General features: G+C 40.4%; 1 protein-coding gene across 3 annotated transcripts in view; it reads left to right on the top strand.

The window, feature by feature from the left end:
• SUCLG2 (succinate-CoA ligase GDP-forming subunit beta) overlaps positions 1 to 14395 on the top strand; it is a 277740-nt gene that overhangs the window by 42998 nt on the left and 220347 nt on the right. For all 3 annotated transcript variants that reach the window (XM_005547564.4, XM_045385901.3, XM_015446184.4), the window contains exon 2: positions 12881 to 13022. In XM_005547564.4, coding sequence (XP_005547621.1) covers positions 12881 to 13022 — 142 coding nt within the window. The remainder of the gene's footprint in view (positions 1 to 12880; positions 13023 to 14395) is intronic.

The following is a 14395-nucleotide window of genomic DNA, read 5'->3' as shown; positions in this document are numbered from 1 at the left end:
TCTGTGGGTCCAGTATGAAGAAGTTCCAAATAATATTTTCTCAGATTTGCTCAGATCATTTTAAAATAAAAAACGTAAAGTATAAGTGATAAAATTGAAGTCTATTGTTGTCTCATCGGAAAATCCATGATCCCTTCTGACCCTTTAACATAGTCAGTGTTCTAAACTTGGCATGTCACCTTCCAAATGGTTTTGATATATCCATGTATGTATCTTCCTAAGATTGTTTACTATTATTTTCTATTTAAGTGTGCGTAAATACTCTTATGTGTTCCTCTTGTTCTACAACTTGCTAGTTTTTCCCATATATTTTGCTTTGTAAATGTATTGGCATTGACATATTTCAAGAGCTGGTTCATTCATTTGAACCATTTTACAGTATTCCATTGGATAGGCCACATCTTATTAATCCTTAGCTTTAATGTCTTTGGTTTTTTTCTATGTAGCATCTCTTTAATCCAGGGAGGCCTTGTGTTCTCTCCTAGGAGAGAATCTCAGATAGGCCACTGTAGCAGATAGAGGTACTGCAGGCTGTTGCCCGCTGAGATTGATATTAAATAATGGAAGAAGGTTATAAGATCAAAGGCTCAGCAGCTCTGATGTGGTGGAATGATGTACAGAAATGTCAATAATTAAAGTAATACAAAGGCCATGTCTTAGTTCATTTTCTGTTGCTTATAAGAGACAACCTGAAACTAGGTCATTTATAAAGAAAAGGAATTTATTTCTTACAGTTATGAAGCCTGAGGAGTCCAAGGTCAAGGGGCTGTATCTGATGAGGGCCTTCTTGCTTCTGAGAACTCTTCTACATAGTCCCCAAGGGATGCATGGTGAAGGGACTAAGAGTACTAGCTCTGATCTCTCTTCTTTTTCTTAGAAAGCCACCAATTTCACTCCTGTGATAATCCGTTAACCCATTAATCCATTCATCCTTGAATGGATTGGTCCATTCATGAGGGCAGAGCTCTTATAACCCAGTCACCTCTTACAGATCCCACCACTAGTACTGCCACGTTGGAGATTAAGTGCCAATATGAGTTTTGGAGGGGAGAAACATTCAAACCGTAACAGGCCAGTTCGGGCAAAAGATTTGACGTTAAGATTGTTTTGAAAGAAGTGCCTTTTTTTGACTAGCAAGTACATCAGATTTACCATGTGCATATAAACTAACATTGTAAAGTGTGTTTGTGTCTAATACTAGATTTCTTTTTTTTTTTCCTTAAACCCACATCTAATCCACGAGTAAGCTTTACCTCATCACCAAACTTTATCCATAATCCCCTCATTTCTTTCTATCCCCACCTCTACTGCCCTTCTCTATAGTCTAGTTGAGGGATCAGCACACTGACCTGCTAGCCAAATAAAGCTTTATTAGAACACAGCCATGCCCATTAATTTGTATATGATTGATGGTAGTTTGCACTACAAAGGCAGAGTTGAATAGTTGCAACAGAGTCCACCTGGCCTCAAACCCTAAAATATTTACTATCTGACTCTTTATAGAAAAAGTTTGCTAACCTTAATCTGGTTGGATGCAGCTCTTTCCAATTGGTTTTATTGTCCAAAGAGAAAGCAGTGACTTTTTTAAAACGTGAATTTGATCTTCTCACTTCCCTGTTTAAAACTGAGTGAATGAAGTCTAAACTCTGGATTTATCTTACCAGCACCCGCATTATCTGGTCCCTGCTGGCATTGTTATGCTCCTCTGTCACCATACTCCCTCATTCGTGCACGTACCAACCCCTTTCCTGCCCCAGAGCCTTGGAACATGCTGGCCTCTCAGCCTGCTGTGCTTTGCCTCAGTTCCTTCACAAGTATACCTCTTTTCTGTCTCCAGGTTTCTGCACGGATGTCATTTCTTCAAAGGTGACCACTCAGTCTAAAATTGACCTGCACAGCTCATGTGTCTTTCTTTTTTTTTTTCTTTTTTTCTTTTTTTTGAGACAGAGTCTCACTCTTTCGCCCAGGCTGGTGTGTAGTGGTGCAGTCTTGGCTCACTGCAACCTCCGCCTCCTGGGTTCAAGCTATTCTCCTGCCTCAGCCTCCTGAGTACCTGGGATTAAAGGTGTGTGCCCGCACGCCCAGCTAATTTTTGTATTTTTAGTAGAGACAGGGTTTCACCATGTTGGCCAGGCTGGTCTTGAACTCCTGACCTCAGGTGATCCACCTGCCTTGGCTTCCAAAAGTGCCGGGATTACAGGTGTGAGCCACTTCACCTGGCCTTATCATGTGTCTTTCATTTTCCTCATAGCACTTGCTACTCTGTAATTACACTCTTCATTTATGTGTTCATGTCTTTCTTCCCTGCCTCTCCTCCTAGGGCGAAAGCTTGGTGACCACAAAGAACTTGTCTGTGCTGATTACTGCTAGATCTTGGATGTCAAACACAGTGACCACATTATGGATGCAGTGGAAAATTGTTAAATGAATGAACAAAGTATAGGTTCTGCCGATTTCCTTGGTAGGAGTTAAATGCCAGTATATGTTTATATTACCTTAATTTGTTTTCTTTATCTATAAATAAATCTTGCCTACTTCTGTTCCCAAGGTAAAATTAAGGTGATTTTCTTCTGCAATGTGATTGAGGTAGCATACTCTCCAGGAGGGAACAGACAGGGATTCTGAAAGGATGCTCGGTATTTTTAGAGCCGTTTATACGTTTGTTTCTGCTATTGTGCTAATATGCTAATGTTTATCAAGGTTGTATTTTTTTTCCCTCCCTTTCTTTCTTGCTGCTGGCAGAGCAACAGTATAGAGTTATGCAGCAAGCCCTCCTTTGGGCATTTGTCCTTACTACAAAGTGCTTTACATTTCTTTGCTCCTTAAAATATATCCTGCTTTTCTGCTGAACCTAGGATAAAAAGAACAAGGCAATATCTTTGCGAATCTTAATTCTTTTGAGTTGGTGAAACCCATCCAGCAACCTCTCTTTCACACCTTCCCATTTTCCCATTGAACCTCATATTCGGTACAACTCTGTACCTTCCTGCAGTGAAATCTATAAATCAGAGCCTCCTGCTTCTTCTCTTGCCCCGGTTGACTTCAAGGCTCAGGGCCCATGTTTGTGCACTGGGAGATGATACACCAGCACTGCCTCCTTAAAGGGCACGGGTCCTCAGTCAGACGTACCTGTATTTGAATTATGGCTTTGCCTCTGACCAGCTGTGTCACCCTGAGCAGGCACTTAGTTACTCTGAGCCTTCGTTTGCTTATCTGTAAAATGGACTTCTGCTGGTATCTTCCTTTATTTGGAGAATTTCACGAGGTAATGCTTTCCAAGTGGAATAACACAGTTTCTGGAACTTCATGGGACTCAGAAATGTTCACTAGTATTTGATTTGGTTCAATAACGTAAGAGTTTGCCAAGGCACCCCAAGAAGAATGAATTCTAAAATAGCAACCTGCTATGATCCAGTTTCTGGATAATCTGAAAGCTCAAATGTCAATTCTTTTTTGGAAGTACAGATGATTTTATTACTATTATTTTAAACTGATGCTGCTTGCTTTACTGCTGGAGGCCTTAGATAAGACATGTAGTACTATCAGAGATGTGTTGTCAATGGAACAAAAATGGCCTCGGGCAGCTGGTCTGATCCTAGTCGGATGTCCTATGAAGAATAACTCAAGTGTTTCTCTTGATGCGGCGACTTTAAAGCACTTTTCTTCTCTAGCCATCCACCCTAATTAAGTTTTGCATCCCTTCAACACTGGCTTTTCAGGTACCATATCATCATTATTATCATTACCAAGTTGTCAGCCGCTTTATTTGTTCATACTTTAAAATGGGAAACAGTAATTTTAGGTCAGGAATGGCAGTATAGTTTTTGTCTGTGGTGGTTCCAAGTAGTTTTTAGTTGACACAGCATTTACAGACTGACTAAAAAGAGAAAAAGTCAGATGTAATAATAGAAAGCTCATGGGCTTTTTTAAGGCCGGGGGACCTGGGTTTGAACCTTGCCTCTCTATCAGATGAGTGGCCTTAGACAAGCTATTTAACCCACTTCTTTCACCTTCAGACTTCTTCTGTGAGATGGGATAACCTAGTTCAGATGAGATGAAAAGTGAATTTACTTATACTAATTAGCACAGGTTTTCTTTTCTTTTTTTTTTTTTTTGAGACGGAGTCTCGCTCTGTCACCCAGGCTGGAGTGCAGCGGCCAGATCTCGGCTCACTGCAACCTCCACCTCCGGGGTTGAAGCCATTCTCCTGCCTCAGCCTCCCGAGGAGCTGGGACTACAGCTGCCCACCCACCATGCCCGGCTAATTTTTGTATTCTTAGTAGAGACGGGGTTTCACCATGCTGGCCAGGATGGTCTCAATCTCTTGATCTTGTAATCCGTGCCCCTCGGCCTCCCAAAGTCCTTGTATTACAGGTGTGAACCACTGCGCCCGGCCCTAAGTAACACATTTTAAGATGCTTTCTGAATGTGAGATTTTTCTAGTTCTTCCTTTTGCCAATTACTGTTCTTTTTCTGTGATTGTTGAGTGATTCAAGTATAGAAATTCCATGATTACAGTTTAAAAATGCCTCCCCAAATGTATTTAAAACAATGAGCAGGGCTCAGTGGGTACTATTAAAACAAAATTATTTATATGATCACCTCCTATTTTTATCTTAATGATTGCCAGATATCTACTTGTTACACCTTTCCTCCACTTTTATATTTCTGAATTAAATAATAATGGGTAACTTTTTTTGAGTACTTGTCATGGGCACCATTTCAGTTTATTTGCATATATTAACTCATTTAATCTTTACAACAGCCTTTGAAGATGGGCCTGTTAGTATCCTCTATTTTATAAATGAGGAAGTGAAACTCATGTCGGCTGCCATTTCTGCCATCCATAGGGTAGGTAGGATCTCTCTGTACCCCTTTTAGAGTTTAAGAACTCAGCCACAGGGAGCTAATTAATGGTTGATTCATTTCCTTATAGTGTGCAAAACAGGGAGAACACAAGTGGAGAGTGGTGAAGAGTATTGCAGTGCTAAACAAAAGTGACGTTCTGTTTTCAATGAAGACCACTCTTTAGCCTGAATGTGGAGGGAAAAACAGCAGTGTCAGTACCCACATTCCTACTCTTCCTTCTACATCTGACATTATTATTTTGTTCCTTTCCATAGGCTTAGGCTTCTAATCACAATGGTTACTTTTCTTGCCTATTTCTGTAGCATGTTTTCATGCTGAAAGAGAAGTTGACATGCTGGTGTCATCATATTAAGGCCTAAACAGAACAGCATTATTGGTATTATTTTTTCCCTCTTACAAACAGGATTCCACTTAATCTCTTTTATGGGATGGCACAGTTAAAGTGCCTTCTTCATCAGAGCCTGTTTTAAACAAGCAGGCCTTTTATTTTATGACACTTATATTGAGACACATTGAGTTATATCTGTCTTTTCATTTGCACCAACACGTTTATTTGAGGCCTCATATTTCCTAGGTAACGTGACTAAGGTAGATTTATCGGTGCTAATTTGCATACAGAACAACATTGGCGAAACTAAAATATAACAAACACATACTAACTTTTGACTTGCCACAGCCCACCAAGCATCTGCCTTCGTTGCCATGCCTGTAATGAGAGGGAAATATATTTTCCTCTGAGTTTACAGCTAATTCCTTGTTTGTATTCCACTGTCGTCACTGCTGTTGAGAGCTCGAAATGAGGTTTAAGAGCCTCTTCATATCTAACAGCAGGAGTTTATATTAGAGGTGGTAGTTCTGTATAACAGAAAATGCGACTTTCGCTCACCCACCTCGATTTCATACCACATTTGAAGAACCCCGCTTCATTTAAGTAAGGGGCAAGCCCTTTGTTTTGCAAACAAGTTCATAGAGACTTAAGGCTACACCATTGTGTTAAAGCCTGGCTTGTATTTCTTTTTCTCAATGTTGCTTTTAAGTAGTTTGATATTTATGGAATAAATAATAAATGAATTTATTTAACAAAATTTTTTAAAATTACAGATTAGGTTGAAATTTCTTGGTCTGCCCTTCCCAAGTTTACTGGCAGTAGGTTGGGGAACATTATCTGGACCTTTTCTTATTCATTTACTTATGCATTTATGTTTCCTTGGAAGACACACATTATTGCTTTATGTGTGAACATGTGTGTCTAATATACATTCTTCTACTGTATATATTGTTCTGCAACTTGTTGGTTTTTTTTAGTCTTGTGCCTTGTAGAATAATCAGTGCTACCATGTTCAGACTTAATAGGCTAGATTAGTCAATGCTGTTGTAATGAGTTATTCCTAAGATCTCAGTGGTTAACACATCAAGCGTTTATTTCTCAGTCATGCATATGTGGGTCAGGTGACATCCCGCATGTTGTAACTCTTATAATCTAGCCTAATCTCACCTGTGACTCCACCATCTCCACATGTGGCTTCCAGGGCCTTGTAGCTAACAAATAGGGCTCTGGAGGGTTGCACATGGTCTCTTAAAAGTTTTGGCATACTAGCTACAAGGAAACTGAGAAATGTAGGGGTACACATGGTTACATGGTGATACTGTGTTGCTATAGATAATTTTAAATACTTCACACGGAGTATATTATAGTTTGTTTTGCCAGTCTCCTATTTGATGGGCATTTGGATCATTTCCAATCTTATCCTTTTGTTATGTACGATTCTACAGAGAAGATCTTGCATGTATCTCTGGTACATGTTTTGCTAGGATGGATACCCAGGAAGCAGACTTACCAGGTCAGAGGATGAGGGTGCTTTAGTTTTCATAAACACTGTCAAATTGTTTTGGAAGGTGGTTACACTAGTGCTCTATTGTAAGGGTAGTATCTGAGAAAGTGCATTTCACCAGACCTTCAATGACAATAGTATCAGATCTCGTGTGTGTGTGTGTGTGTGTGTGTGTGTTCAGTAGCATCTTCATTCCTTTTGGCAAAATGGCTTCTTCTGTTTTGTTTGAATTTCTGTTTTCTTGATTACTAGTAAGTCCTGGCCTCTTTCTAATACTGCTTTATGCTGCCTTCCCAAGTGAGCAATACTAGTGTGCAAAGTCGGGCTGAAGAAGGATGGAGCAAGTGCAGAGCCAGTGGGTAGACACTTTTCCCTTTCGGGGTACCCAGCTCAGGGACATTTCTTTTGTTATTCTCTATTGATTCCCCCACCTCCCCACCCCAGGTGCTATTTCAGTTGTCTCTACACCTCTAATTTTAAAACCATGGGGCAAAGGATGATTTCTTGGGCATGTCGTTTTTTTTTTTGGTTTTTTTTTTTTTTTTCTGTGTAGCTGTCCAGTTTTGTGCTTGGAGTTTTTATGTCAGTTTTTGCCCACTTAGCCATTGTCTTATTATCTCTTGGTTTTCTTTGTCCCCTGCCTCATTTTTCATTCTTTTTCTTCTGCTTCTGCTCCCTTGTTCCCATAGGCCCTTAAATCTTTATGTGCTGCTTTTCTTTTAAGTTGTATTTTTCCCGCTCCCCTCCAAGCTTAGAAATGCTTGCTGTGTCAAAGAAACACAGGAAGGAAGGGAAGGATGGCAAGGATGTCGTACAAGTCCAAAGGGAACAAAACCTAGGTGCCCACCTACCCCAGCTAGTTTAAGAACATGATGCTGTTCCTAAGATGGTCACTTTGCCAAAATCCATGTGAAGGAAGGAAAGAAGCTAAGAATCAGTCCAGCTTTCATCAGGCCTCTGGCTTACTATATGATCCCTAGGCAAGTCACTTTCCCTCATTAGGCCTCCAGGTTCCTGACTGTAAACTGAGGACCCCAGTGGTCCCTTTGTATCATGAAACCCCAATATTTGAAAGATGTGACTAACTGGGAAACTTCTCCAGTATAGGGTCCCAAATACCTTTGTAAAAGTGGATCCTGCCATTCCCCTTTACCTTCAACCTGCGAAGCACTGAGTCAGTAAGGGCTCGGTCGGGAAGACAGGGATTCCTTGAGGTCATTTAATAGAATTTAACAAAGATTGTAAGGCACACAGTCTGGGAAGGCAACACAGAGATGGATGGACAACAGCAGGAATCTTCCGTGAGCCGTAGGAGAGGAAGGAAGTGGTGTTGGTAGAGTCCAGGGCCAGCTGTTGGAAGCAGAAGTCATGGCAGGGGAGGCAGTGGGAGCTGGAATGTGGAAGAAAGAGCTGTCTGGAGAGACCTGGAGCTTCAGAGGAGATGCCGTTGCACCCACAAAGAGGACAACAAAGCCTGGTGTCTTCCCCCTATTGTTCAGTCTCTGAACAGAGTGCCAAGTTTAGGCAGAAGAGCCTGTGGAATGGTCCTGAGGGCAGGCTGGCAAATGACTGGCAGAAACAATCGAAAGGCACAGGGCAGATAATCTTTATACTCCATTCCATTGCTTGCATTTTAGAATTCATGGATTCTCTGAGAGATTCTTCATGTCTCCTGCAGCAAAGATGTTAGTTTAGGGTCGTAACAGGTAGCTCTTCTTAGGAGTTGAAATAAACTTCTACCATTCTAGCATCTTAGGACGAGACCTACTCACATCTCCACCTCCCTCCCTCCCAAAGCCTGGAGTAGTTACATTTTACCTTACATGAGCTCTGTCAGCATTTCATGAAAGCCCTATTCCTGGTAGACTTTTGACAAAAGGGACAGTATTTTACTTATCTCTTTTCTCAGTCTGTATCACCACAGAGCCTCTGGGGCCATAATACAAACACAGGGAACCAACAATGTTACCCAATTGATCCAGAAGCTTTACTGTTTCTTAGTAACCTGTGATCTTAGGCAAGTTCAGCCCCAGTTTCCTAATTTGTAACATGGCTTTATTGGTCAGTAAAGCCAATTGGGCAAAAAGGTTGTGCAATAGTAACAACCCCCAGAATTTCGGTGGCTAAAAATCCACAAAGGTATATTTTTTACTACACATTTATGTAAAGTCACTTGGTATATGACCATCCTTACTCTGGTCCCTGGCTGATAGATCAGCTGCCATCTTGAATGTTGCCATTCCGCATATCTAGAGAGGGCGAACTTGGATGGGGTGGGAGGGATGGCAATTAACTGTTGGCCTGAATGCGTCATGCAACATATGTACTCACAACTTACTGGCTGGAACTAGTTAATTGATATGATACTGTGATATAATAAAAAAATAACATATTTGGTCTTTACCTCTGGTTCCTGACACACAGTTCCTAAGACCCTTGGGATATCTGAAGTGATGAGTGTCTTTTGTACCTTAATGATATGACTAGTGGTTGGAGTCCCCTAGGTAGCTTCAGGATTGTGACTGGTTACTAGAAAGCCCAAGGCATAATTAGAGGATTGAGACTTTCGGCCCCATCCTCCCAGTCTCTGGGGAAGAGAGAGGGACTGAAAGTTGACTTAATCGCCAATGGCTAATGAGGTAACAATCATGCCTATATAATAAAACCATAAAACCTTAAGAGGACAAGGTTTGGAGAGCTTCCAGATTGCCAAATATATGGTGGTATCTGGAAGGTGGTACTCCCAGAGAGGGCATGGAAGCTCCATGGACTTACTTTGTTATGTACACCCCTTCCATCTGGCTGTTCACCAGTGTCTTTTGTCGTATCCTTTATAAATAACTGGTAAATGTCAGCAGTGGTTTTTGTGAGCTCTGTTAGCCATCCTATAAACTTTATTAAACCCGAGGAGGGGGTCATAGGAACTCCCAGTTGATAGCTGATTGGTCAGAAGCACAGGTAAAATAACCTGAGGCTTGTGCCTGGCATCTGAAGTGGGTATAGTCCTGTGGGACTGAGCCTGTAACCTGGGAGATCTGATGCTAACTCTAGGTAGTAGATAATGGCATCACTTAACTTCAGCTGAAGTAAGAAAGTGCCTAGAGGGAAGAAGACTGGGGATATTTCTTGATTTGCACTAATGACAGCTACAGAGAGAGAGAATAATTCTTGACATTTCCTGATTGTTTTAACCATGAAACATGAATATTTAATATAATGCCTAACTCAAGATAAATGCTCAATTAATAGTAGATGGAACTATTATCATTACTATTCAGCAGTTTATATTACATTTCCAGCATACTTTCTACCATCCATTTGCATAGCAGATTTCTCCTCACCCTTTTTTACAACTGAAAATGCAGAAATAAACATAAATTATTTTTCTGTAGATTTATCACAATTATGATTTTTTTTTTGAGACTGAGTCTCTCTCTGTCACCCAGGCTGGAGTGCAGTGGCACAATCATAGCTCACTGCAGCCTCAGCCTACAGGCTCAAATTCTCCTCCAGCCGCAGCCACCCAATTAGCTGGGACTATGGGCATGCACCACCACACCCAGCTAATGTTTTTACCTTGTGTAGAGGCAGGGTCTCACTATGTTGGCCAGGCTGGTCTTGAACTACTGGGCTCAAGCAATCTTCCTGCATCAGTCTCTCAAGATATTGGGATTACAGGTGTGAACCACTGCACCTGCCCACACCCGGCTACAAATTCTTAGTAAGTGGAGTTGTCTTGAAGTTTTAGAGCCAGTCAGGGTCCTACTCTTCCAAGTTTTGGATTGACAAAAATAGGTGATTATTCTGTAAAAGAATTCCTTTGTGGACTGATAGCTGGGTGTCATCAGTGGTTTTGGAACTGTGCTTACTGTCCTGGTTTTCAATTTAAGAGCAACAGACTTTAAGCTGGCTTTCATTTGAGTCAGTGTGGAAACAGTCAATATATGTTATATGTCTGTGAAACTGGCCTCTGGATCAATTGCAATTAGTTTTCAGCAGATTGCATTAACATATCTAAAATTAATACGGCAAGTGTTCTGATGAAAAGGAATTGACCACAACCACATTGTGGCTGTTTTTAGTCTCCCTCAAATGCTCTTTTCAAACTATATTTTTTCTTCTTTGGTTAATGGCTTTAAATTGGTATGTCAACGTAGACATAATCTATTGATTGTTCCCATTTGCCTTTTAAGAGTGGTCCTAGATAATAGCACACAGCTAATGTTTAATGTTTTCTTTCACTAAGGAGCTTTTTCGCTAAATGCCTTAAACTTGTATTTTTCTTTGTATGTTATATAACACGCTATTAAGACTATAAAGCCTTTGAGTATGTTCATTTACAGAAGTTTGTGTTTTTCAAATTACTAATGTTTCATCAAGACTTAAAAAGTAAGATTAAGAAATAATGTATAGTTAAAAAATAATATATAGTAAATGATGTGAGCATTGCTTGTCTGGCAATTTATGTTTATCCCAGTATTATTTATTTCTAAAGAAGAAGTATAGGCCACTTCAATGTTAAAAACAAAACCAAACCATCATTACCAGCAGCTACAAGGACAGAACAGAGAGCTATCTTTAGGCTTTATCATGTTGAAATTTGAATTTTTTTACCACTGTGTATACATTGTATTATGTTTATTTCAGGTCTTAAGGACTAACTTGTACTTTTTTATTTTTAGAGGTGGCCAGTTTTGGGAATGAAAAGTTGTCTGTATCAGGAGACAAAAGGCAGGGTTGATTCATTTGGCCATCTAAGTGGCATTTTTTTGGGTGTCTTTCATATGTCAAGCACTGTCACCTTTTTCATAGAGATACAGAGAAGTTTAAGGCACACTTTCTACCCTTTAGTAGAACACAGTCTAGTTGTGGGGTTCTAGAGCTTTGAATCACCCTATTTCAAAAGAGCTCCATGAGTACATCATAGCTTGGGGATACCAGAAGAAAATGACATTGTAAGGATACAGTAGATGTCCTGAAAGGTAATGGCTCCATGTGATGAAGCCCTGTGGGCCTCACTTTTATGGTCTGTGTGACACTGCCTTGGACATCCACCAAAGCCATGGACAGAAGCCAGTAGGGATTGTGTCAGGTGATGTCCATGTACTACCAGTCTTGTGATCCAGTTGCGTGATTGATGTTTTGGTTTGTGCATTAGTGATATTGTCATCCTACCTCTTGTGAGTAGTGTTTCCTTTGCCTAGGACTCATGGATGGAAAGGAGCTTACATTAAGTGTATTCATTTTTCCTTTTTTTTTTTTCCTTTTAAAAATGGGGCTTATGGATTTGGTAGGGAATACTGTTGATATTGGATAAAATGTAAAGAATTTATTTGTTCACGTTATTGTGTCCTTTGACTATGTCCTTTTAACGCAGATAAAAACACGTAGTGCATGTTGGAAAACCACTTCTACTTGAAACTTAAGCAAGATTCCTTTAATACACAAGTTGCAGTTTAGGAACTATTTAATTAATGGTGACTCTTTCAGTTTATTGCACTCAACCTTGGCGCTTGAAAGAGATAATCTCGTTAAACACACAATGGCCCTACCTAGACTCTGTTAAAAACTATGGTAAAGAAATGAACTAGTCTGTGGCCCAGTGACTTCAGAGTGTTTAAACAAATTTCCTGAAAAACCTTACAATGATTAATAGTCTATATACAGTTATTAAAATAATGCTATGCTCTTTATTTATTTGGGGTGAGAGGTGGGGAGCCATATCCATATAATAGAGTCCTTAACAGTTTTTAAGATAACTTATTGTGAAATACTTGTAGACTTACAGGAAGTTGCAAAAATAGTATAGCAGCCCCATGTACCCTTCATCCAACTTCCCCTAATACTGACACCTCGTGTAGTTGTGGTACAATATCAAAAGCAGGAAACTGATATTTATGTAATAATATTAACTAGATCACAGACCTCACTCAGCTTTCAGCATTTTTAAAAAACCTGCATTCATTTGTGTGTGTATAGTTGTCCTTAACAGTTTTTGTTAAAAAATAAATAAGCATGAATTTAAGTGGATTTTTTTTTTTTTTTTTTTGCTTTTGCTTCTCTCAATTCTGGGTTGCTGATTGCCAGTCGACATTACCTCTAAGCCTGGCCATATAGGTTGACTTTTATTTTTCTTGTTATTAATGAATGTTCTTACCTCTCTCCTTCAATTTCTGTAGGCAGCTCAATTAACCTCCAGAAGATGGCTGAACCTGCAGGAATACCAGAGCAAGAAACTGATGTCTGACAACGGAGTGAGAGTTCAAAGATTCTTTGTAGCAGACACTGCGAATGAAGCTCTTGAGGCTGCTAAGAGACTAAGTAAGCTTATTCATAATGGGTGAAATACACTTGCCCAAATCAGTGAATTCACAGGTAGCGGTTTCCCACTAGTTAATTTTTTTTTTGTTGTGGGTTAAACTGAGAGGGACAGATACAGGGGAGAGCTTAAAACTGCAAAAACAAAAAAGTCCAGATTGTCTTGTGTACAAGTGTGTAAGTGTGCAGGAATCACGTGGTGACTGCAGGATAAGGGGAGGGGTCTGCTTTCAGAGCTTTGTTCCTGTGAGTCTTCAGTCCTGCTGACCTGGGAGGAGATGTGGAATCACAGAACAGCCTTCAATGTGATGGCCTGGGTGTAGGAGAATAGAGCCCTTCTTCCATGGCGCACCTAGAGGTTTCCTCTAGGCCGCGCCCTGCCTGACCCATGCTGCATGAGATTCACAGGCACCTCTGTGTCCTCAGTTCCGCCAGGATCACTCACTGGAGGCACTTGGCCTAAGTGTCAAAAACCTTAGAACAGGCTCTGTGGGGTGGCTCATGCCTATAATCTCAGTACTTTGAGAGGCTGAGGAGGGAGGATCACTTGAGTCCAAGAGTTTGAGACCAGCCTGGGCAACATAGCAGAACCCATTTATACAAAAACTAAAAAAATTAGCCTAGTATGGTGGTATATGCCTGTAGTCCTAGCTACTTTGGAGGCCTAGGCAGGAGGATCACCTGAGCCCAGGAGTTTGAGATTGCAGTGGGTTATGATCATACTAATATACTCTAGCCTGGGTGGCAGAGTGAGACCCTAGCTCTTTAAAAAAAAAAAAAAAAAAAATTTAGAACAACAGACAACTTCCCTTTCTTTTCAGTATCCCTTAGGGAGGGTGCATCCTCAGAAATTCTTACAGTATGCATGAGGGTGTTTTCATCCCAGCTCTTTTTGAAATGAAGAATCGTGCAACAGTGGAGCATGGTTCAGTAATTCCCTCAATAATGGAGGGAACGGATGGAAGCCTTCAACAATATTTGATGACACAAAAGGAAATTGTGATCCATGTTAACTAACAAAGGAAATGTTAACTGCAATTTAAAGAAGCAAAAAATATCAATTTAGGAAAACTTTATTCTTTTACATGAGATAGCAGCACATGGAATGTCGCTCCATGGTAGTTTTTTAGAGATTTTAGTCACTATTTCACCCAGTTTTGTTAGCTGTGGATTAGTGGCTGGGAGAAACATGGCTGAAGGGCTTGAGAAGCCATTCATTGCAGGATGAATCAGTTGTTGACATCCTTCTTTAAGTCCCTTAGAACATGGGGAGAGCGCCGTCTGAGTGACTGGAGGAGACCAAAGGCAAGAGCATTACTTTAAAGTCAAGCTAACTTTGCTTCAGTGTTTTGCCCTCCCTTTTACCAGCTTTGTAA

Source organism: Macaca fascicularis, chromosome 2, assembly GCF_037993035.2.
Source record: "Macaca fascicularis isolate 582-1 chromosome 2, T2T-MFA8v1.1".
Lineage (NCBI taxonomy): Eukaryota > Metazoa > Chordata > Mammalia > Primates > Cercopithecidae > Macaca > Macaca fascicularis.
This window is presented reverse-complemented; position numbering and strand designations above follow the sequence as displayed.